Here is a 25,776-nt window from a genome sequence, read left to right on the forward strand (position 1 = left end):
TCCAAAGCATCCGAAAGCTCTCAAACGCTTTCAAGCAAAGCATTCAAACAATCCAATGCTTTCAAAATATTATTGCATATCCACCGAAGAGTCGTAAGGCAAAAGAAGAAAAATTCTTCAAGTTTTCTACGATAAATCTGAATTTCTCCATTTGAGATTATAAATTTATTTATTTATTTAAATATTATTAGTTTGTATAATTTGTTCTTAATTGCTTATTTGTGTCCAAGTGTGGATAAATTATTTGTAACATTTAAATTACTATTGTGGATTGTATAGGTTTCCTAGATCCATTAAAATCTAGGTGAATATAGTTTGTAAAGTAAGATATGGAGAAAACTTTGGTATAGTGGTTACCTAGAATCCATAGTAATCTAGGTGTGTATCTAGTTTCCAAGGTGAGCTAGTGTGGAAACCTTGGCGATTTTGATTTAGTGGAACCCCAAGGGTGGTTATTAGATCTCGGGAGAGTGGATTAGGTGTGTGTGGAAACACTGAACCATTATAAATTATATTGTGCCTCATTGTATTTATTTTTATTATATCTTGTGACTTACATTTATTATTGATCTCAAATATAATTTATTATATTTATCAAATATATATTTTTCAATAAAATCATTAATCAATAATATTTATTAAAATTACAAAAAATTTTAATCACTCAATTCACCCCCTCTTAAGTGGCCATATCCTAAGGGATCAACAAACAACATAACAAATTGTAACAATAAATATAGAAAAACATAAGTTAACAAAAGTTCAACTAAACATTTTATATACATAGAATTATGTGTCTATAATAGACTATAAACAAACAGCTATAATCATACTTGGTGCAGTGGTGGTGGTTGGGGATGCGAAATGGCTGAATTAGAGAATCATCTGAAAGACGTAAAAAACTTATCCGAATCACATGAGTTTTAAGCAAAACGCACACAAACACAAGGATTAGATAACTTTTGAATTTTGGCTTAAATTAAAAAACGCACACAAAACTATAGTCATATCTGCTCATTTTTGAATTTTGACTTAAATTTTTAAGTATTTTTTCTTTTTTTATAGTGTAATAAAAAAAAACATTAACTTGCAAGCTAGTCTAACATGACATATTTTATCAATGCTTGATGACTATATAAATAGATGTATATATATATTATTTATAATACGTTATTATCTAACATTTGAAATAACAATGGGCGATTGATGAGAAGACAAGTTGGAGTGGAGCATTCTGGTGCTGTTGTTGTCCGAGACCAAGTGAAGAAGATGAAAAAGAAGCAAGAAGAACTCCAACAACCCCATTTTTTGGACAGCTTTGACTTTTTCTTTCTCAAAAACTTTCACGAAAAGCGTTTCCTTCCTTTTTTTTTCTCTTTCGTTAAATGTCAAAGGCTAAAGGTTATGGGCGAAGCTTCCTTTAGTATATTATATATATATATGTGTCTATTATGGATTTATAAATAATTATTAATATATTTTATTTTTTTAATAATTAAAATAAAAAATAAAAATCCAGGGTGGGCAATGGCCCACCCTTGACTGTTTGTGGCTCCGCTACTGGCTGGAGGTGTAGATTTTTGCTCGGTTGAAACCCTAGGTGCTGGGACTTGCATTTGAGGGTTTTGTCTTGTTCCCTGTTTTTCGTTCTCATCGCGTCATTGTTCTGGCCGAAACGAGGGCTTCAAGTTTTGTCTGTACTTATAATAACCGAAATTGATTTCGGCCGAAATGTGGGTCTTCTGGGTGTCTTGCCGTTGGCTGAAGATGGGGTCATGGACAAGCTCCTTACATAGTTGTTAGTTCTCTCAATTTACAGTTCATTCATCATCGCAATTTTGCTTGTTTTCTTTGCTCTTTGATGACATTTGCCTTAGTTAATTTCAAAGTTTCTACTTAAAGAGGCAGGACTGGGGCTGTTGCGGCAATTCACTGGAGTAAGAATGTTTCTGTAGGGATAACAAATCTGAGTTAAGCCTTTTTTACAAGTGGAGCAGCAATTTTCTGCGGTGAGGTTTGAGATCAAGGCGAACTGGTGTTTTTCTTATTATATTTGATCATGTTCTCTTCTTATGGAAAGAAGTGAACCCACATTAGCTCCACAATGGTTGAGAAGTACTGGAAGTGTCAATGGGAGTGGCAATGCAAGCCACTCTTCTGCGTCCTCTTTGCGCTCGGGTACTTCTATTCATTGTTTTGACTCGAGTTCTAATTTTGTTCTTAGTTACGCTCTTAGCATTTTATCATCTGTATTTTTTTTGTAGACTTTCCTTCCTCTGCACGCTCTACGAGGTTTAGATATTCTAGGAGCAAAAGTGATATAGATGCTCCACGGTCTGCATTTTTAAACCAAATATCTTCATCTAATTTCGAGCGTAGTTCAAGTAGTAGTGGTTCCTCAAAGCATCCCTACAGTAGTTTTGGTCGGACTCGTGATAACATTCGTGACAAACAGAAAGAAAGCAATGTTAGTGGGGACTCCTGGGGACCGAACTGTTCTGATCCCTTGGGTGGCATCTTAATTAGTAGGGCCAAGAAGGATTCCAAGTCGCATTCTGGTTCACTAAAGTGTAGAAAGCCTGGAGAAGTGTTATCTCAAAGGACTGTGGATGTAAAAAATTGCCGGAACAACAATAGTAATAGCAGAAATGGTGTTTTTTGTGGTGGCAGTTCTGTTAGTAGCATCCAGGAAACTGCATTTGAAAAGGATTTTCCATCCCTTCGAATTGAAGAGAAGGAAGTACTGCTTGATCTCAGAAGAGTTTCATCTCCTGGTCTAAGCATGGCTGTACAGGGCTTTTCTGCTGGCAATGCAAGCTTGATTTGTGGTGAGGGGTGGACCTCAGCTCTGGCAGAGGTGCCCCCAATAACTCGCAGCAATAGTATGGGGCCTTCATCTACTCAACAAAGTGTAGTTGAAACCCCACCTGGGGTGTCAGGACCTACGTTTCTTAACATGGCTGAGGCATTGTTGCAGGTTCCTTCTCAAGCTTATGCTACTCCTCAGGTAACTGGTCGAATATTCCTATGTTTTTTTTTAGCGATATAACAATTCTGCACCTAATGGGAAATATTTATCTTTGATTTGCAGCTGCCTGATAAGACACAGAGGCTTGAGGCATTGGCCATAAAGCAATCCAAGCAATTAATACCCATGACACCCTCAGTACCTAAAGGCTTGGTAAGAGGACTTCTTTCTGCACTTTATATTTTGTCAGAGATCATAAAGATGGCAGATTGGATGTTTAAGTTTAAAAAGAAAAGATAGGGTGGTTGAAAGAATTCAAGATTTAAAAGATGAGTCAGCCTAGAAGATAAGATAAGCTCCAAAATTCAAGGGAATGATAAAGCTTGAAAGAGGAAGATATTTCAGCATTTCAAATATCAGTTATTGTTATCTAAATTTGAATTTATTCCTGTTTTCTAGGAGATAGCATAGATATTTTGTACTTGTATAAATACCCCTACTTGGATTCAATGAAATTTCAATTACGCCTCCTCCCTAATTGCTAACATATTTCACTTGCAGAAAGTGAAGTTATTTTCAAATTTTAAATGCATTTGCACTCAGTTCATCTTGTAGGCAAGTATGCTTTACTTACATGAACTTTGTGGTTCAGTTTTTTTTTTTTTTAGCACCAAGTAATTTAGGATCCTTTAGCAAAATATCAATTTCCTCTTCGTTCTCTTAGAAACAATTCCATTCACTTCTCATGTTACAACATTTCTCTCTTTTCTTAATTACATACTTTATCAAACTTTGCAATAGTAGGATTTTAAGCTAGTTTCTTTCAAGAGATCTGCAGATTCTATTTTATCTCTCAAGTAATTGAGAGTATGGAATAACTCCATGTTCCAGAAGAAAAGTAGGTGATCTATGATGGAAATGTTAAAAAACTTAAAATGTATGAAAAATGTGATGGATCTTCTGAAAACATATATTAACAAGGGGACACTTGCTTTGTATGACTGCAAAGATAAACAGTGGAATGCTGCTCATTGTGTTATCTTGTATATTTATGTTGTTTCTATGGAACGTTTTAACACTTATCCTCATTAAGGCTTTGTTTGTTTGTCAGAAAACATTTTCCTAGAAAGTGTTTTCTAGGTTTTCCTATGTCTGGCGACAGGAAAACATCAAAGTCAAAGGAAATCACTTTCCGATCAATGGAAAGTGATTTCCTAAAACTATAAGAAAAATTGGAAAGTGATTTCCCGAGTTGAAATCGGGAAGTCACTTTCTAGAGCTATAGAATCAAGCATGAATCCAGAGCATCCAACGTCTTCTTTGCCTCCTTCGAGCTCATCTTGCGTCATCGTCATCCATCGACTCCTCTTGTGTCACCGCCATCTGTCAACAACTCTTGTGTTTTCATCGTTTGTCGACTCCTACTTTGCTTCCTCTGTCCATCAAGCTCCACCTGGATTGATCAACCTCTCTTTGTCTCTGTCGCACTCTGTCAGCCTCCACTTGCGTCGCCATCTTAGTCGGGCTCCATCTTCGTCTAGATTTGTCTCCCTGCATTGCCATCTTTGCCAAATCCACCTCTCTACATCGTTGTCTTTGCCTCATCATTGTCTCTGCCTCTATTCATCTTCACCTATGTCTTTGTCATCATTTCCATTTTCACCTGCACTGTCATCGTTGTCGCCGTTTGGCCCTTTGTCCGGTGCATCACTATCGTCATCGCCATCTAGCCCTATGATATTATTATGTTTTGATCTTTATTACTATTATGTGCTTATTATGCTTTTTTTTTTATCTTTATGATATAGATTTGATGATAAGGAAAAAAAAATATTGTAATTTTCTAAAGTGCCAACCAAACATTGGAAAAGGTTTTCTAGCAACATTTTCAGGTTACAACCAAATAACATAAATCACATTTTAGGAGAACACTTTTTAGGAAATTGTTTTCTAATGAAACTGTTTTCCCTCAGGAAAACACTTTCTTGCAAACAAATGGAGCCTACATTATGTTTTAGAAAGATGTGTTTATTAGATGAGCTTTCGGTAATGAGTTCTGCACGTCAAACTTTTCTCTATGGATAACCTTTGCCATGTAAAGCACCTGCTTCACAAGTTTCATTGACATGTCATCAACCTGGTTTTCCTATTTTAGTCCTTTTATTGCCCACATGTCAACTATGTGTCAACACATTCGACCTAGCTAGTTGAACCCAAAAAGTATATTTGTACATAATAGGAGATCAGTGTTATGATGGATACTCTTAACAATACTCCCAAATATAACTAATAAAGTCCAAAACATTAAGGTAGAGGTTTGTGACATAGCATGGGCTGATGAACCATTAAAGCAAGTGCAGAATTTGGACTAAACAGGGTAAGCTCAAAGTGAAATGATAGTATGAAAATTAGGGTTTGAGAAAACCTCAAATGATGAATTGGAATGATAAGGGGACCTATAAAGTATCCTAAAAGACAAGTTATACTAGGGTTACATTAGTAATAAATCCTAGTCCTTGATCACAAATGAAGCCTTCTAATCCAAGCCATCTATATTAAAAGTCACGTGCTAGTCATAGGACTACTTATGAAAACTAATAATATAAAATATAATCATAAGTTAAACACATAAGTATGATAAAGACAGTATAAATCTAAGAATATGCTCTTTATTGATCTCCCTGGGTTGAAAAGAAACTTGAATTTGGTGAAAAACTTTGACAGCTTGGATGTACCTTTCTAGATTAATCTTCTTCAACTCATCTTCTGCAATCCAAGTACTTCCACTAACTGGTTCACCTAGCAATTTCACTACAAATCTTGTATATTGATTTCCTATCTTTAACTTCGCTTCCTTGACATCTAGCATATCTTCAACTAAATCTTTCTGCATTTTTGGTTATCATTCTACTTGATCTTTGATTGTCATCACTTCACCATCAAATTGCTCAAAAGCAAACAAGTCAGAAACATTTTCAGCTGCTGATTTGTAAATCAGTTTGTAGCTCTATTATGTATACATTAGGGCTGATTTTCTTCAATACCTTACATGACCTAAATTTTTGTGACTTAAGTTTGTGATAAATACAAAATATCCCTCTTCAAATTCTTTCACTTGACCATGTTGATTAGCAGCTGAAGAATAAGCCTCATTGCTGTCCTTTAAGTTTCTCTAACCTCTGTATGGACCTGCCAAATATAGCAAAAGCTTCCCCGTCACCACCTACTTCGCTTCTTGTGGTAAAGGCACCAAGACAAAATCAGGACCCTAGGGTTCAAGTCTAGGGATTCTAGTAGATAATAGGGAAAGAAGGAAGAAAGGGAGAGAGAAATGAGGGAATTTAGGGAGAATTATGAGAAGGCGAGAGAAAGCAGTAGGTGAGAGAGAAACAGGATCGAGAGAGAGAAGAGCAGAGAGGCAGATCAAAGAATTGAAGAGAGAAAAATAAAAATTCTTTACTTCAAAACCATAATGATACTCGACCATGTGGTTATAATTTTATATATAATCTATCCACAGATTTAAGGGGTAGTTACCACTCCTCCACTATCAATAATTAGGCTGTGCCCCTATTTGCTTTAGTTCATTCTGATATCTGGGGTTCTAGTCGTGTCGTGTCTGTTTTAGGTTTTCAATATTTTGTAACGTTTATCAACGATTATTCTCGTTGCATATGGTTATATTTAATAAAAAATCGTTTTGAGTTATTCTCAAATTTTGAATCTTTTTGTGCTGAAATCAAAACGCAATTTCATACCTCTGTCTAAGTATTGTGCAGTGACAATGCCCTTGAGTATTTTTCTATTCCCTTTACTACCTTTATGTCTTCTCAGGGGATCTTGCATCAGTTGTCTTGTGCATATACACCATAGCAAAATGGGGTTGCTGAGCATAAAAATAGACATTTGATTGAAACTGCTCGCACTCTTCTTTTACATCATCATGTCCCCTTTCGCTTTTGGGCTGAAGCTATCCTTGTTGCTTGCTATCTCATTAACAGGATGCCCTCCTCAGTTTTTCAGCACCAGATTCCTCACTCTCTCTTGTTTCCTGATCAACCATTATATATTCTTCCTTCCCGTGTCTTTGGTTGTACCTGCTTTGTCCATAACCTGTCTTCCAGTCAAGATAAATTGTCTGCTCGGTCCATCAAATGCATTTTTCTTGGTTACTCTCGCCTTTAGAAGGGTTATCGGTGTTATTCTCCTGACACCCGCCGCCATAGTTCTGAAAGGGGCGAGGCGCATGAGACGAGGCACACCTTTTAGAAAAAAAAAACTCAAAATCTTGTAAAATCATAAAAAACTATTAAATTATCAATAATAACACATGCATATCATTAATAATTCATTATCTTCAAATTCTAAACTAACATCATCAAAGTTGATTCATTTATCATACAAATTCTAAACTAGAAACATCATCAAAGTTCAAACTTAAAATCTCAAACTCAAACAAGTACCAATCATCATGCAAAGCTCTAAACAAACATATAAACACTACAAGTTCACAATCAATAAAGAAGTTTTAATCAATCATCAACATCAAGGTCAATATCTTCATCATCCCCTTCAATCAAGAAAATGTTTTAAGTTTGAAAAATCCTATTTTTCTATGTCTGGAAGATTAGCGTATTATAAGGAGACATATAAGAAAATGTTTTCATTTTGAAAAACTATCTCCCGGTATTTTGATAGCTAATATTTATTGTTGTTAAAATGATTTTTAATGAATTTTTCAAGAAATAGTAGGTATGTATTTTGGAGGTGGTAAAATTGCTAAATCCTGAGTTTGTATTAAAATTAAAATTCTATTTTTTTATTCTTATGGATTTTGATTTTTTAAATATTTTTATTGAATCCAAATGGGGGTATTTTTTTATTTATATTTATGTATTAAAGTAAATGAAAGGTAAAATATAAATAAAAGAAAATGTGGATATTTACTTAAACTAAAGAAATGTAAATATGTTGTAATGTATACATGTTGGAACTGAGAAGAGGGGAGGAATTAGGCTGCCTAGATTTTAATTAAAACTTAGGTTTCATACTTAGGTTTCATGAGGCGCACCTCTCGCCTTGGCACCTCACCGTGCAAGGCACGCGCCTCACTGAAATCACCTCGCCTTGACCCAGGCGAGGCGCTGAACTGGCGCCTTGCGCCTAGACGAGCGCCTAGGCGCGCCTTTAACAACTATGCCCGCCGCTATTTTCTTTCGGCGGATGTTACCTTCTTTGAGTCGTCTCCTTTCTACTCTTCGCCTCATTCTAAGTGTTAACCCATTTTTGAGGCAATCCCTCTTCTCGCGAGTCCTCCTGTTCCAATTCTCCCTGTACCTTCTTCTACCCTATTGCAAGTTTATCATCGGCGTCATTAGCCTCGGTCTCCTCCCGGTGGAGATGTTGTTCCTGCGCCTTCTCCCGTATCTCCTACTACTTCAGCGACTACTGCTGCCTCACATCCTGCTCCAGTCTCTCTACCTGTTGCGGTACTGCCTTCTGAGGATTTGCTTCTTATTTCCCTTCAGAAAGATACCAGTTCTTCTCGCAATCCTTACCCCATTTATAATTTTCTTAGCTATCACTGTCTCTCGTCTCCTTTTTGTGCTTTTGTGTCTTCCTTATTCTCTGTTTCAGTACCTAATACTGTTAGTGAGGCACTTTTTGATCCAAGGTGTCGACAAGCAATAGTGGATGAGATGATTGCCTTGCATTCCAATGGTACTTGGGATTTGGTTCCTTTACCCCCAGGGAAATCTCTTGTCGGCTGTCGGTGGATCTATACTGTCAAGGTGGGTCCTGATGGGCAGGTTGATCGCCTTAAGGCCCGTTTGGTTGCCAAAGGGTATACTCAGGTTTATAGTCTTGACTATGGTGACACTTTTTCTCCTGTTGCTAAGATGTCCTTTGTGCGTTTGTTTCTCTCTATAGCAACTATGCGCCACTGGCCGTTGTATCAATTGGACATTAAGAATGCCTTCTTACATGGTGAGCTTCAGGAGGAGATTTATATGGAGCAACCTCTTGGGTTTGTTGCTCAGGGGGAGTTTGGGCAGGTTTGTAAACCCGTCGCTCACTATATGGGTTGAAGCAGTTTCCTCGAGCCTGGTTTGGTCGTTTCAGTGCTGTCATTCAAGACTTTGGTATGACTCGTAATGAGTCTGATCATTCGATTTTTTATAAACACACATCACAGATGTCTATGTGGATGATATTGTTATTACACGTGATGATCAGGATGGTATTATTCAATTGAAGAAACATATTTTCCATCATTTTCAGACTAAGGACTTGGGATTACTTAAATACTTTCTTGGCATATAAGTTGCTCAGTCCAGTTCTGGTATTGTTATCTCTCAACGAAAGTATGTGTTAAGACATTCTGGAAGAAACTGGGATGCTTGATTGTAAACCTATAGATTCTCCTATGGACCCTAATGTAAAGCTCTTACCAGGACAGGGGGAGCCTCTTGCTAATTCTGGAAGATACTGCAGGCTAGTCGGAAAACTTAATTATCTCACTATCACTCTTGTCCAGATATTTTTTTCTCAGTCATTTTTTACAGTTTCTTTGCGATAGCCACTAGGATGCGGTAGTCTGGATTCTCAGGTATATTAAGAGAGCTCTAGGTAGAGGACTATTATATGAGCACAGAGGTCATACTCAAATAGTCGGATATTCTGATGCTGATTGGGTAGGTTCTCCTTCTGATAGACGGGTTACTTCAGGAAACCTAGTATCTTGGAAAAGTAAGAAATAGGAGGTTGTTACTAGGTTGAGTATAGAAGCAGAATATCGTGCTATGGCTTTGGCAATGTGTGAATTTATTTAGTTAAAACAATTGCTTCAAGAGCTCAAGTTTGGGGAGATATCACAAATGAGATTAATTTGTGACAATCAAGCTGCATTACATATTGCTTCCAATCCAGTCTTTCATGAGAGAACTAAACATATCGAGATAGATTGTCACTTCTTCCGAGAGAAGATTTTATCTAGTTGTATTACCACAGATTTTGTCAATTTCACTGACCAGTTAGCAGATGTCTTCATTAAGTCTCTCAGGGGTCCTCGAATTGAGTATATTTGTAGCAAACTTGGTGCATATGATATATATGCTCCAGCTTGAGGGGGAGTGTTGAGTTATATGGTTATAGTCTAGAGTTAATCCTATATTAGAGCCCATGGCCCATGGTCCATTGTATTTGTATATATATATAGGTGTATAGTCTATGAATTTAATTAAGTGATATGTACATATTAAAAGTTAGGTTTTCTTCCTAAGTTTCACATAAGCCATACACAGGGGTAGTCTTGTAGCAGTCTGATAAAAACTTCCCTTTTAACTTTTAAAGGATTTTATAATTGCATAAAATACTGGACATAGTTCTCCACTTTAACCATTATGCCTTCATTGTCCGAGTAACTCTTTAATAACCCTTCTTTTTGAACAATTCATCCAAGATATCATAATTGATCTTTCTTGGGATAACTTAATCTTCAAGTCTCACAATAATACCATCCACACTCCTATTTTTACTAAACTTACGTTCTACATATTTGGTTTTCTATCAACTTAAAACCTTTTGATTTTGAGGTGTTTCTCCATCACTCAAGTTTATTATTCATGCCTTATATTTTTTTTGATCCACCAAGATGATATCATTTGCAAATAGCATACACCAAGGTACTTTTTTTTTTTTTTTTAATGTGCTTTGTGCTAATGTTCATCCATCACAAGAGTGAAGGGCTCAATGCAGATCCTTGATATTATCCACTTGCAATTGGAAAACTTCAATATCTCTTCCAGAAATCCAAACGCACATTTATTTTTGATGATGCATGTCCTTAATAATCTTTATGTAAGCAATTCAGATGCATTTCTTCTTAGGGGACCTTCCACAATAGTTGATAAGTAAGAATATATAAAAAGTAAACAGAACTGCTGAGAGGGGGAAAACATGGTACAAAATCTATCTACAGTAAAACCTAATCTACAAAGGAGGTGAAGGACGTAAAAAAAGAGGAATCCTCCTCCTACCACAAAATAGGAAATGTGGAGTGTTACTTCAGATAAATTCTCTCTCCCCATTCTTTCAAAGTCTCTTGCTTCTTTTACTCCAGGGACACCACATTAGTCATAAAGGAGAAGTGTTTCAAAGCACTCTTTAGCTCTCCTTGTCCATGTAAGAAACAAATCTGACACTTTATATATTTGTGGTTTGACATTGTGAGCTAGCTGTTTTGAGTTCTTACCTCATTAGCAAAAGAAATAAATGGTTTTTTTTAACCTTCATGACCAATTAGCTACTTTCTTCTTTCTTCAGCTTATTGGTTCTGATAGATCAAAATCCAAAGCATTTAGAACCAATGAAATGGTTGCACCTGCAAAGTGTGTGCAGCAGCAGGTCCAGTCTTTCCAACTTACCAATCAGTCTCTTTGCACAGAAGAAGTAAGATCTGAAGCTTCAAATTCATCTCATCCTGGGAAGTTTCTCATTCTTAAGCCAGGGTGGGAGACTGGTGTCTGCTTGATGGCTAAGGATGTACCAGGAGCAGCTAATAATGCCAGCAGAATAGCAAATAATCAGCTTTCTCCTTCTTCAGTGACTCCTACACCTTTCCTGGCCCCAGATAGTTCAAAGCATTCCACAATTGAGTGCAAGGTATCGGCTCTGGCTCTGAATTCTGAATCTACCATGATAAAGAGGCCATCCCTGTCTCAGGCACAGAGCAGGAGTGACTTTTTCAATCTGATGAGGAAGAAAACATCGTCAAGCTTGTCCACTACACTTACTGTGTCAGAAGTTCCTCCAGCCGAGGAGAAATTGGACCAGTCAGACAGGGGACCTAGTGTTCCTGTTACACCGAATGCCAATGAAGTGACTAGCAATGGTAATGCTTATGAAGTTGACAACAAATCTTGCACTAATGGTCCAATTTGTCCAGATGAGGAAGAGGCTGCATTCCTTCGTTCTCTTGGTTGGGAGGAAAACAGTGGAGAAGATGATGCCCTTACAGAGGAGGAGATCAATGCATTTTATGAGGAGGTAATAATGTACTCTTTCTTCGCTTGGCTATTAAAGAGAAAAAAAAAAAAAAAAAGAAACAACCTCCTTTTGCATGCCATCTTGTGGCAAACTTGGTCTGAATTGACTCGGTCAAAACTTGATCTGGTATTTTCTATGTAGTCTATTCTTCAGTTAAGAGGGGAACTGAACAGTTCTAATATAACACGTAGTTCCCGTTGAACGTATTTAATTCCTAAAAGCTTTACGTTTATACTGAAACCAATGCTGGAGATAATTTTTGCGCTTAGGGGTGATCCCTATTGAGATAACTCCTTGACTGGGTTTAGATTCATGATTTTCATTCCTGAGAAATGATGTAAAAAGCTACTGCAAACTTGACCTTTACTGTATAATTGTGTTTTACCCATTTTTCTCTTTTACCCTTTTTGATGCAGTGCGTGAAACTGAGGCCATCCTTGAAATTTTGCAGAGGCGTGCTGCCTTAACTTTCGAATCTTTCAACGCTTTCTGAATCAAATGTGTGACTAGTTCAAGCAGAGCATCATCGGATTTGAGGGTTTCTGGATCTGAAGCTGAAGCTTGATTTAATGGTTCGTTTTCTGTTTATTATTATTATTATTATTCTTTTAGAGGAAAGCTGATGAGAGTGCAGGGTGGTAAAGTGGCAGGTTGTAGCTTGAATGATAATGCTCCAAATCAGACACGGAGAGAGGGGACCCAATCCTGTCCTGTCCATTAAAACTGGGGAATTTGTAGGATAGAGAGAACATGTTGAATCTTCTGGTAGTTTTTGCAAAAATTCCTTTTCTTTTTCTTTCGGGAGGTTTTGAAATTTTTAGGCTAAAAGCTTATGATATTTTGGTCATTTTCACTGGTGAAAGAAAAAGGGTTGATGAAGTTCTTTTTAGACTTTATTTATTTATTTATTTTATTTTCAGAAAAAAGCTTGATGGAAGTTCTTTTTAGTTTATTTCCTTTTTGGTTTCCAATGTATTTTTATAGGCAGTCCATGATGTTGGCAGTGATTTGATTTCGTGTTAAGGTCGAACAAACGAAATAACATTTGAATTAATTTGTTATTTCCCTGTGTATTTGAAATGTGGAGATCTTAGTGGTTCTGCCTTTTGAGGGGGAGAGGAATTTGTTAGTGTGTTTGGGAGCGTAGAAAATAATAGAATTAGATGAAATGAGGGAATGATGAACAAAGAGAGATGCTTTAGTAGTCGAATAAAATGGAATTTAATAAAATAAAATTTCATCCAAACACAATCCTGGGCCCATTTGATTCCAAGATGGTGATAGCTCGGGAGGATCTATTACTTACTGACTTATATTCTTTTATTTTAACGTAACAGTGACTTTAAAATTAGTGATTTTTTTATTATTTTTAAATATTACTCGTGTGTCAAGTAATATAAAATTTGTCAGATGAGAGACGGAGGGTTGGGGTGGGTCCCATGGGGCCCACACCCCCCCCCCCCCCCCTGTTAGCTTGTTTCGAGTAACTAGATAACAAATCATTCCTCTATTTTTAAATTATAGTATTTTGTGCTATGTTTTTTGATTTTTTTCTTGAAATTTGGGAAATCTGATTCACCGAGTCAGCGTGTTTGGAACAAGGATATTTATTTTCTGAGACAGTGTTTATTAGTTAAGATATAAATTAAAAATTAAAAAATAAAAAATATTTTAAATTTGTCTTTTTCTAATATGTTTGTTAAATTTATTTGATATTTCTTATATATGCATAAAAAAATTAACACATTCTTTAATACGTTTTAAAAAATTTAATAAATAATTTGATAAAAATTTAAATTATTTTATAACTTTATCCATTCTATATTTTGATTTAAAAAATATTTTAATTTTATCTTAATATAATTTTATCTTACTTATTTTAATAAACGTTACATTAAAATAACATATCTTATGCACAAATGCATGTACTTCAATTTTTCCTTTTCATAATAAATTTGAATTCTACGGTTGAATTTTAAAATTGCATATACTTTTTTAGCATCGCTCTAGTGAGATGCTTTTATATTTTATATAAGAAGTTAGTTATCGTATTTTAATTATTATTATTATATTTATTAAAATTTTATTTTGTTAAAATTTGTTTTTTTAAATTTTATATTAAAATACAATAATTAATTTATTATAAATTAAAAAATGAGAAACCACCAGTCTATTTTGGTGACTTGACGTTTCCTCTCTTCAACGAATAAATAACATTATCTTTTCTAATAACTAAAAAGTAAAATACTAGATATTATCATTTCTGGTTTCACTACAGAAAAAAAGAAATATGAGTGTTTGATTGGAGATAAAAAATAGGATGAAATTTCTATTTTTACTCCACCTTTAAGAATTTTAATTTCTTAATTTCAAGAAAAATTTTCACTTTAAATTAAGATGGAATTGAAATTTCATAAAAAAAAATGTTAAAATAAAATTTTCTAAAATTTATCAAACGCACACTATAGTCTTTAATGGAAGGAACATCGGCCGTTTGTGGCCGAGGCCAAAATGGCAAAATGCCCTTGTGCTCCGGCCTCCCATTTTCAGACCACGGATCATCATCGTCGTCCTAGCCAAGTAAATATAGCTGACAATATGCAGAGCCAGTAAAAGTACCACAAATCAAGGGTGAATCGTCTTGTTTCAGAATATAATAAAGCTATTTAATTACTTAAAAGAGAGTATTATCACACATTTACATTGCATCAGAATCCCACTACCATCATTGGGCACACGCAGCATTTAACTTATCCCAGACAAGAAGAATTCAGCAACAAAACCTTTCCCTCTCCACCTCCAACTCTACTCTGAATGAGAGGTCCAGTAAACCAGCCCACTGCAAGAACCAACGTAAGAATTACATGCATACGTACCAGACCATAAAACTACGAGAGCAGCACAGCCTTATGAATGATAGAATTAACGCTTCTTTTATTTTTCAAGAATATAATTGGGGATAAGGGGACGAGGAAACTCTGTAAAGCACAACTTCGATCCAAGTGCCTATGCCTAGAGCCTTCTGAAGTGCAGCTTCTAAAGTTTGCAAATCAGATACATAAGGATTTTGATGGGAATGTCTAGATGCAAAGCCCCGTGCAATGTAGCTTCTTATAGTTTGCTGCAGTTCTATTTCACATTATAACAGAACGGCTGGGAGGATGGATTGGGTGACTGGAGGGTTTGGACTTCGGAGGATGCATTAGATGACTAAACTTTGGATGAAAGAAGCATCATTTTTATGCCACGCTTCCTAATCAATCTTAAAATATCACAAACATTGAGATGTACCAACTTGATATAGATAACATGTGACTGCTTAAAGTTTCAAAAGAAGAAAAAACATTCACCTGATCAATACAAATACGCACTGCAAAACACCTGCAGTTCCCGTCCATGCTGAAGGGCCAGATTTTACAAGTGCATCTTGTATCAAAAGACCAACAGCAGCCGCCAGAGAGACAAATGCAACAACATAAGCAATAAAAAGCCAAAGCTTCAACCTGCAAATTCAAAAGTTAAACAATGAAAAGGTTGACATTGTTACCCCCTTATAAGCGAACACAAATTTCTGCTTGTATTCAAATTGTTGAAAACCAAAGGAGAAGAGGATGCCTAATGAATGGAGCAGCACTCTAGAGCCTCTATTTATAAAAACAAAGGGAATATTCAAAGTTGCAGAAATTACTAGGGAATCAAGCTAATAAGCCATACTATGAAACCTTGGAAGAGAATGATTAAGCAAAGAAACCAATGTGTCTGAAAATTAATTTAATTTCACACCTAGTGGGTTAATAGTGAGAGTTAATACTTGTTGAAGCAGTACTTTACAGCTAAACCACCTTGTGGATTACGTCCGTGTTTATTTATATTGTTCATTTTAGGTTTATGTGGTTTGTTCTTATTTTTTTAATCAATCCCTTCTGTTAATTTGAAGTTTAACCTTATAGTATACTTATTTAAACAACATTGTTTCTAATAAGCCCTAACTGCACAGATAGTCTATAACAAACTCATTTCTGTGATTCGTTGAAAGTGATCACAATCAATCATTCAACAAATCCATCCTTATATGCTGCCAGAGCTAGTGATGTTTGCCGCAAATCCTAGTGATGATGATATAGAAAGAGGAAGTATATAGAGAAGAGAGAAGGGTAGAGAGAGGAAGGAATGATGGCAATAAGTACTTCCAACCAAACCCAAATTCAAGAATGGTTAATAGACCCCCTACACATTAGGGCTTATTAAAAATGATAGTGAAAAGGGGAACCAAGTAAAAATCTCTAGTTCAATCCAATAAGGTTAGCACGGCTCTTAAACCACAATGGACCAAGTTCTACATTGCCACATATCTAATGTTCACTCTACATGGATAAACATAACTTCCTTTTCAACACACACACAAGAATGCATACGAAATTGTCTCCAAGTGTTGAAATTCAAATTGAACCAAACTTAAAAGGCTTTACAAAATGGGATTTCAATCCATCATTCAATTTTTGATTCAAGAAGTATATTCCTCATAATTAAATCAAGCAAGCAAGAAGCTTTAGAGTTAGTTTGTGTTTAAGCAACCTCATATTTGCTGTATACAATTATGACAGTCTCTTAGAAGGATGCCTGCAAAGTAAAAGCACTTGTATAAAAGCCTCCTACAAGATACAATGTGCACATGGCCATAAAAACAGACATTTTCTCTAGATTTAGCTTCTTTATTCACGGGTTTGAGTTGGGAACAGCCTCTTTGCAAGGCCACGATAAGGCTGCTTTCCACAAAAGACGACCCTCCCCCAACCCTCACAAAGAGGGGAGTCTCATGCACTGGGGATTCCCTTTTAGTCGAATCCCAACATTAATTTTGAATTCCCTAGTGATTTCATTTAAAAAATAACATAATTACAAGTTAAAATTTTGAACTCAATGCCCAGCTTGCAAATAAAATTACAATTTTTCTTTTTAACCAAGGGTTCACGTGTTTATTACCTGCTAAAATTTCATCAAGGATATGTCTCCCCACCCACAAGGGCATCCTATGAATCCAGAATGACACAACCAGTTACCTTCTTCACCCTCACTGAAAGCACTGTGACAACAATCTTTAAACACTGTAAACAAGAATAATGGGTCTAAAGTCATTCAAGTGAATAACTCCCTTCTTATGCAATGGAAGTGTTAAGGTTTTTCTCTATCTCTGCACCAAAATATAATTTTGACTAATCTTCTTTTGCATGTTCCATCGATGCTCAATAAAAACAAGGAAAGCCATTATTCTCATCTCTTCCCCAAGAGGAGATCCATCTTGACTTTGCTTCCAACTCACCTCTTCAAAATTTAAAAGCCACTCTACTACCACATTTTTCCCTTTCCAAATTTTCTTGATACAACATACTCTTGTTTCCTTCAAATCAAGCTACTTCTTGTCTTCTAATTGGCTCATAATGCAAAACAACCCTGTCTTGTCAAAGAGCTATTTGTTCTATTTCTTAAATCTTCTTTAAGGAGATTGAGCTTTCTAGCCAAATAAAACTGTGGTTGTGAGTGGCAACAGATTGTACCATACCCACCAAACTCTAGCCGTATAAACAAAGTCTTCCCTAAGCTACATATTCTCCCCAAAAAGGAGGAACAGGACAGGAATTGAAACCTCCAACAATAAATTGAAACCTCCAACAATAAAGCATAACATGACAAGACCAAGAAACATTTGAAAACTGCTTCTCCAAATCAGAAGAAAAAGAAAAGCTGTTATTTACGAATAATGTTATTTCTAATTTTATATTTTTTTGTATGACAACAAATCCCTTGTAACATTCTCATCTCCATTATTTCATATTTGAATATGTCAATGATTTACTATCCAACATTTATGTGCCATACAAGAAAACAAGTCATATAATTGTCTTATAAAATTTTTCCATCAAACAGAATCTTACCATCACATGAACTGATAGATTTTTCATCTTAACCATCTTGCCTTAACTCTGCAAATAGCATCTTTAATAATCTCTCCATCTTTCTGGATGATTGATCCAACATATTTGAAGTGATTTTTTCTTCAGTGACTTGATCAAGTTTTACCATAACATCAACACTTGTATTTTTACTAAACTTACATGTCATGTACCAGCTATGTAGGGGGGGGGGGGGGGGGGGGGGGGGGGGTTACCTTATTTAGAGAAGACTATAGATGATGAGTAGTTGTACTCAGGAAGTTATAGCATTGGGGGTTTTTACCTAGTTAGTTACCGCAGTAAGAGCTTGTACCTGGTGAAATAGCTTAATTGCTTGTAATTCCCAGAACATGGAGGCGGTTAGCTGCACATGGGTGGCTGGATCAGCTTACATATATACAAGCTGTCCACACCTGAGAAAGATATCTAATACCAGAATTCTGATATTCTTCTAAATTTCTCTCTTCTCTTCTCTCTCTGTTCTCTCTATTCTTCTAATTCCTTCTAAAACTTCTTTAATTCTTCCTCCTCCTCTAACATTCTCATCGATTTGGTGAGAGAATTGATCAGATCCTTTGGGAGTTGACATTTTGGTATCAAAGCAATGCTCTTGGGAAGTGTTCTTTCCCGTGAAGTTTGTCGCCATGGTCGATGGAACAAGGATGAAGCAGATGGAGTCACAACTACAGCAAGTCATGGCAGCGATGGTTGATATGCAAGCGCAGATGGGAACTCTGGAGTCATTGGTTGAAACGGTGGTGGAGACAAGGATTGATAGGGTGATGGAGAGTTGGCGAGAGGAGAATCGAGAAAAAAAACAATATGTTACGCGAACAAATGCGCGATTAGATGCATCAATTTATGAGGATGTTCTCCAACCAACAGTTAGTAAGGCTTTTTGCTAAATTTCCTCCTAAGGAGCGGTTGGAACCAATCCTTCCTGGAGTGGGAATGAGACACTGACCAGTAGGGTCATCAGAGTTTGGGATAGAACCAAAGATTATAGGGGAGAACACTTTAGAGAGGAGACAAGAGACTCAGGTGAATCGCAATCAGCCGAGTTTCCCTGCACCGAAGTGGGAGATACCATTGTTTGATAGGGAGAACCCAAGGTGGTGGGTGAGATGTTGTGAATAGATGTTCACTATGTACAATGTGCCCGATCAGCAGAAGATTACATTAGCTTCTGCCTATCTCAATGACATGAGAGACGCCTGGTTCCAAGGGTGGATTTGGGTGACGAGGGTTGTCCATGGAATGAGTTTGCAGATGACTTGTGTGAGAGATATAGGGATAGGAGTATGATGGATGTGGTCAAAGAATTCAATAAACTCAAACAAGAAGGAACATAATAGGCCTACCAACTCAAGTTTGAGGAACTAAGGTCATGGATAATGATCCATAACCCCCACCTAACAGAAGAATATTTTGTATCAAGTTTCGTTAGTGGTTTAAGTGATGAAGTGAGGCCAATGGTGAAGATGCTGCAACCCCGAACCATCAAACAAGCGACTGAAAGTGCCCGGTTGCAAGAGTTAACTGTAGAGGCCTTGATGAAGAAGTGGAGGGTATAGATGAGAGGGGTAAACTCCAGTGTCTGGCAAGTAGGAAACAAAGGAGTTAGTAAGGAAGGAGGTCAGGTGGGTCAAGGTCACAAAGGGATACTTGCCTTACCAGCTGCTAACCCTATGCAAGCACAAGGAGGAAAGACGATGGAGTAGAGATGACAAGCAAGATTATGCTATCGTTGTGGGGATAAATATTTCCCAGGACATAGATGTAAGAGGCAATTACTTTTGTTGGAAGGAGAAGAGGTGGAGGGAGGAGAACCAAGTATACCATTGGAGGCCGAAGGAGAGGACAATGGAGAGATTTCCCTACATGCCCTAGAGGGGTTAGCAACAACAAGATTATCAAGGTGGAAGGCAAGGTACAAAACTGTCAATTGATGGTGCTTATTAACAGTGGTAGTACCCATAACTTTTTGGATAAGACCACGGCTAGTGAGCTCATTAACACTCATCCCCTTTCAGTGATAGTTGTAAACGGTAACAAAGTCCTCAGTCAGTAGACTTGCATGGGAATTTGTTGGGAGATGCATGGAGAAGAATTTGTGGCTGATTTAAGATTGTTGAAATTGGGAGGGTGTGATATTGTGCTTGGGGTGGACTGGATGAAAGAGGTAAGCCCTATCAGTTTTGATTTCAATAAGATGGAGGTAACTTTTGACGAGGAGGGATGTAGAAGGACCCTCACAGGTAGCTCCGAGTCAAGGGTTTGCAAAATGATCTCGGGAAGGAAGTTGCAAAGGCTGTTCAAGAACAAACTATCCCTAGTGGCCCAATTGTTTTCCATTCATGCCATGGAGCAATCAAGGGAGGCTCAGGAATAGGAAGGGTAGCTAAAGGTGACTGTGAGCAACCAATCGCAAGACCAATGGGAGGTACATGAGATTGACTCACTTAATATACTTTTATTTGAATTTAGGGACCTCTTTGCTGAACCAAATTCCTTACCACCTAAAAGACCTTATGATCATGCCATCAATCTTAAACCTAATGTGGAGTTAGCCAATGTGAGAACCTACCGTTACCCACCTAGATAGAAAACAAAAATTGAAAAATTAATCAAAGATATGTTACAAAAAGCCATCATCCAACCAAGCCATAGCCCTTTTGCCTCCCTCGTGCTACTTGTCAAAAAGAAGGATGGGACATGGCGGTTTTGTGTTAACTATTGTCAACTAAATGCCATCACCATCAAAGACACGTTTCCCATACCCATCGTGGAAGGTTTGCTTGATGAACTCAAACATGCTTCAGTTTTCACCAAGTTAGACCTTAGAGTTGGCTATCACCAAATAAGAATGAGGCTTGAAGACATACCTAAAACAACTTTTAAAACTCATCAAGGGCACTCTGAGTTCACATTGATGCCCTTTGGACTCACTAATGCCCCAGCCACCTTTCAAGCATTGATAAACCAAATTTTTTAACCTTATTTGCGTAAATTCATCCTAGTATTTTTTTATGACATTCTTGTCTACAATTCCTCTTTTGCCAAGCATCTAGACCCCCTAAGAACCACTTTTGAGGTCCTTAGATTCAACAAATTGTATATTAAGGAGTCAAAGTGTGCCTTTGCACAATGGCAGGTGGAGTATTTAGGGCACATTATCTCAAATGCAGGGGTAAGCACTGATCCAAGCAAGGTGACAGCCACGATTGCTTGGCCTAGGCCTACCAATGTTAAGGGCCCGATTGATTGACTATTACCGAAGGTTTGTAAAGGATTATGGGGTAATGAGCTATCCCCTCATTGAGTTGTTGAAAAAGGACATGTTCAAATGGGGTTCTAAGGCTGAGGAAGCATTTGATAAACTCAAGAATGCAATGAGTGAATTGCCAACCCTTGGGTTACTGGATTTTAGTAAACGCTTCATTTTGGAAATGGATGCTGGTGCTAATGGGATTGGGGTTGTTTTGGTGCAAGAGGGCTGACCTTCAGCATTCCTTAGTCAGGCTTTAGCCCCCCAGCATCTTGGTTTGAGTATATATGAGAAGGAGTTGTTGGTAGTGTTGATGGTTGTCGACAAATGGAGACACTATTTGGAAGGGAACAAATTCGTGATTAGAATAGACCATGAGGCTGAAATTTTTGTTACAACAAAAGTTACATACTTAGTTGCAAAGGAAGGGAATGACAAAGTTGATGGGACTAGATTATATTATACAATATAGAAAGGGGAGGGAGAATATAGCTGTAGATGCACTGTCAAGGTGTTATGAAGAAGGAAGCTTTGCTGCTATCACATATGTCGTTTTGGCTTGGTATCAAGATGTAACTTCCAACTTATGAAGCGGATAAGAACACTAAGGAGTTACTTGAGCAGTTAGTGGTGGATCCCTCAGGTAAGGCCATGTATACCCTTACAAATGGCTTAATTAGATATCAAGGAAGATTGGTAATAGGGGGTGATGATCAACTAAAGAGGAGGATACTAGAGGCCTTACATGAGTCTCCCATAGGGGGGCATTTGGGTATAGTGAATACCTACCATAAGGTCAAACAACTTACCCATTGGTCGGGACTAAAGAAGTTTGTGATGGGGTTTGTGTTAAGCTATGATGTTTGTAAAAAGTGCAAGTCTGAAACAGTAGCCATCCCGGGCCTATTATAGCCTTTGGCCATTCCAAGGCAGCCATGGGAAAGCATTTCCATGGACTTTATTGAAGGACTTCCCAAGTCTGAAGGAAAGGATTGCATAATGGTGGTGGTAGATTGATTCACAAAATATGCCCATTTCCTTAGCCTAACCCATCCTTACACTGCTTGGGACGTAGCCAAACTCTTCCTAGACCAAGTAGTGAAATTCCATGGTACTCCTCAAGCAATAGTGTCTAACTAAGACAATTTTTTCAAGTTTGTTATGGAACGAGCTGATGAAGTTACTGGGGGTCAAATTACACATGTCCATCGCTTACCATCCGGAATCTGATGACCAAACGAAGAGAATAAACCAATGTTTGGAGACCTACTTACATTGCACTTGTTACCTACAGCCTAAGACTTGGCACATATGGCTAGTCTGGGCTCAGTGATGGTACAACTCCAACCACCGTAGTTTTATAAAGATGTCTCCCTTGGGAATTCAAGGATCTAAAATTTATTGAGAATCGCATTGCTTTGAGAGGATGTAGTTTAGTCGGTCATGTTAAGCACACTTGCAAGTTTGTTGATCAACATTTGATATTGAAAAGGTACAACAGATAGGGCAGGTTAATTCAACATTTGATTTCAAAAAGGTACAACATTACCCCTTCTATTTTTTCCAAAGGGATTCAATATAACATCACAAATTTGCAATCTCCACAAGTGCATTAAATCTATTGAAATGTAAGCCCCCCTCACTTCCAAGGATGACCACCTAAAGATAGACACAGTTGCCTAGTTCATGGCATGCCCAATATAAAGACGTGGTACACCGTTTCTCCTAGAATGTGGTAGTGGGTGGGTAGGGAGGCTTATTTGGTTCGCCAAAGTGGAACACCCCCAAAGCATATAATATATATTTATTTTGTTTCTAATTTGTCTTTCATTATCTCCTGGCTAACGCAACTATTTAACGCCATCCTTAAATCAAAAAAGATGTCAGATGAGTGGAGGAAGAGTACTTTGGTTCCTATATACAAGAACAAATGAGATGTTCAAAACTGTGAAAATTATAGAGGAATTAAGTTAATGAGTCATACTATGAAACTCTGGGAGAGAGTAATAGAGCAGAGGCTCAGAAAGGAAACAAAGGTGTCAGAAAATCAGTTTGGTTTCATGCCTGGTAGGTCAACAATGGAAGCTATATATTTACTGAGGCGTTTAATGGAAATGTATCGAGATCATCAGAAGGACCTACATATGGTGTTTATAGATTTAGAAAAGGCTTATGATAGGGTCCCTAGAGAAGTATTATGGAGGGTTTTAGAGAAGAAAAGAGTCAAAATAGCCTATATACAAGCCTTAAGGACATGTATCATGGTGTAGAGACAAGGGTTAGAACATGCGGAGGGGATACTGAACCATTTACAACTACAATAGAACTGCATCAAGGTTCTACACTAAGTCCATATTTATTTGCCCTAGTAATGGATGAACTCACTAAAGATATTCAGACAGATGTGCCATGGTGTATGCTATTTGCAGACGACATAGTGTTGGTGGATGAAACAAAAGAAGGAGTGAACACTAAACTTGAGTTGTGGAGAAACAATTTAGAATCTAAGAGATTTAAATTAAGTAGAAAGAAAATAGAATATATGGAATGCAAATTTAGTAAAAATGCAAGAGTGGATGATGTTATAATAAAATTAGAAGACCAAATCTTACAAAGAAAATACCATTTTCGATATTTGGGATCAGTGATTCAAAAAGATGGAGAAATCCACGAGGATGTCGCACATAGAATTAAGGCAGGTTGGCTAAAATGGAGAAATGCATCGGGGGTGTTATGTGATGGTAAAATCCCATTAAAATTGAAAGGAAAATTTTATAGGACAGCTATAAGACCAGTTTTGCTGTATGGCTCAGAATGTTGGGCAGTCAAATACCAGCATGAGCAAAATACGAGTGTAGTGGAGATGAGGATGTTAATATGGATGTGCGGACATACAAGAAAGGATAAAATTAGAAATGAAGTTATTCGTAATAAGGTAGGAGTAGTGCCAATCGAGGAGAAGATGAGAGAGACTAGACTAAGATGGTTTGGTCATGTGAGAAGGAGACTAAGAGACGCTCCTGTGAGGAGAGTTGATGAAATGGAACAATTAGTCACAAAAAGAGGTAGAGGTAGACCCAAGAAGACTTTGGGAGAGACATTAAAATTTGATATGAAATATATGGATCTAAATGAGGATATGACAAAAGACAGAAATACATGGAAGTCTAGAATTCATGTAGTCGACCCCACATAGTAGGATAAAGGCTGGATATGTTGTTGTTGTTGTATTCACTTTCTTCCATAAAATAATTTTTACTTTTTCCATTATAGCAACTTAATATAATAAGTTACATATTTGACATTGTTCCACTAAATAATTTTTATGTTTTTTTCCCATTATAACTGTGTAAAGCCCACCAAATTTTTGAGCCTTAAAAAAAGAAAAGGTCAGGCAAAGAGGCTGGCCCATAATGAATGAAACCCTAACTGGGATGGTAAAAACCCTCCACTGCCTTTTTGTTTCTCTTTCCCCCACTTGCCTTTAATCTTTTCCCCTACACCGCTCTCTTCCCCTACCGACATCTCTCTCTCATCCTTTGATATTTATTGTTCAGTCGTGATGAGACAACAGCTTGAAGAACTGAGACCCATCATTGAGAAAATCATAGTTTTAAGACAATAACAACAGTTGAGGCCCATCATTGAGACATGCTGACATCTCGATCTCTCTTGATTGTTCTCATTAATCTGGGTTCCCAACCTAGGTGAACTAGAACACGTTCCAATATGCCAGAGCACCGTGTTCCAGTGTGTGCAAGCTAGAATGTGATTCCCTGCAAGAAGGGAGGATAGGTGAACTTGGTACTATGGTTATGGGTTTACTCCTCTCCCTGAAACCATGATCCAGATCATGCATTCTTTACCTTGGGTCGCGAGGAATGCAATTTGGATCCCCAAGAATGGGAATCCCAAGCCATGTATGAACTTAATTAAATAATTTAAAACTAGGAAAAAAACCTTAAAGACAAAAATAATTTTCAAAGAAAATACGAGAGAAGAAAGCTTGTCCACCTCACTTTCTTGTATAATCTATTGCATTTTGAATTATATTCAATCCTGACTTTGTTTGCATAGGACTCAATAATGGGAATAGAAAGGAATTTGGACTCCATGCCTAGCTTTTTAACCAAACATGGATATTCAAAAACATAGGATAAAGAATTTTCTTGTGTAAGTTGTATTGGATTCATTCAAAGATGGATTTCAGTGGGCTCCTTGCACCATGTGGTGAAATTGAAGAAGATGGCAGGCAACTGAAGGCTATTTTGAAATTTTTTTGCCTCCAGTGTGGATCATTGTTTTGACGAAGAATGCTCTCTCTCTCTCTCCCCCTTAAATTTCAAAAAATGGCTCGAACAAGGGAAAAAAAAGTGGGAGAGGGTTAGGCAGAGATATTAGAGAATTAATAGTAGTTTGCTTTGGTATTTGACAATTTTTTACCAAATAGGGTAAATGAATAGATAAACATTTATTATGTTTTAGTCTTACGTAAAAGAGAATTAATGGGAATTTACATATTTGAGAACTTATTGACTGAG

General features: G+C 37.0%; 2 protein-coding genes across 6 annotated transcripts in view; one reads left to right on the plus strand and one right to left on the minus strand.

Moving 5' to 3' along the window:
• Positions 1-1,566: 1,566 nt before the first annotated feature.
• LOC127808052 (uncharacterized) lies at positions 1,567-12,895 on the plus strand. Of its 5 annotated transcripts, none has more exons than XM_052346382.1 (6): positions 1,567-1,798; positions 1,903-2,178; positions 2,265-3,007; positions 3,092-3,181; positions 11,294-12,016; positions 12,468-12,895. In XM_052346382.1, exons 2-6 carry the CDS (start codon positions 2,073-2,075, stop codon positions 12,507-12,509), a joined length of 1,704 nt encoding a protein of 567 aa, XP_052202342.1. In that variant the 5' UTR covers positions 1,567-1,798; positions 1,903-2,072; the 3' UTR covers positions 12,510-12,895. The 5 variants fall into 5 exon arrangements, with proteins under 5 accessions (XP_052202342.1, XP_052202337.1, XP_052202340.1 ...); XM_052346377.1 differs by having other exon boundaries at positions 1,570-1,798; positions 12,433-12,895; XM_052346380.1 differs by having other exon boundaries at positions 1,570-1,798; positions 1,909-2,178; positions 12,433-12,895.
• A 1,762-nt stretch (positions 12,896-14,657) lies between these two features.
• LOC127808053 (uncharacterized) overlaps positions 14,658-25,776 on the minus strand; it is a 16,266-nt gene continuing 5,147 nt past the window's right edge. The window contains exons 3-4 of the mRNA XM_052346383.1: positions 15,367-15,519; positions 14,658-14,855 (exon numbers count right to left, since the gene is read on the minus strand). Of these exons, the coding sequence (XP_052202343.1) occupies positions 14,822-14,855; positions 15,367-15,519 (187 nt within the window). The 3' untranslated portion in view covers positions 14,658-14,821. The remainder of the gene's footprint in view (positions 14,856-15,366; positions 15,520-25,776) is intronic.

Source organism: Diospyros lotus, chromosome 8 (genome assembly GCF_014633365.1).
Source record: "Diospyros lotus cultivar Yz01 chromosome 8, ASM1463336v1, whole genome shotgun sequence".
Taxonomy (NCBI): Eukaryota; Viridiplantae; Streptophyta; class Magnoliopsida; order Ericales; family Ebenaceae; genus Diospyros; species Diospyros lotus.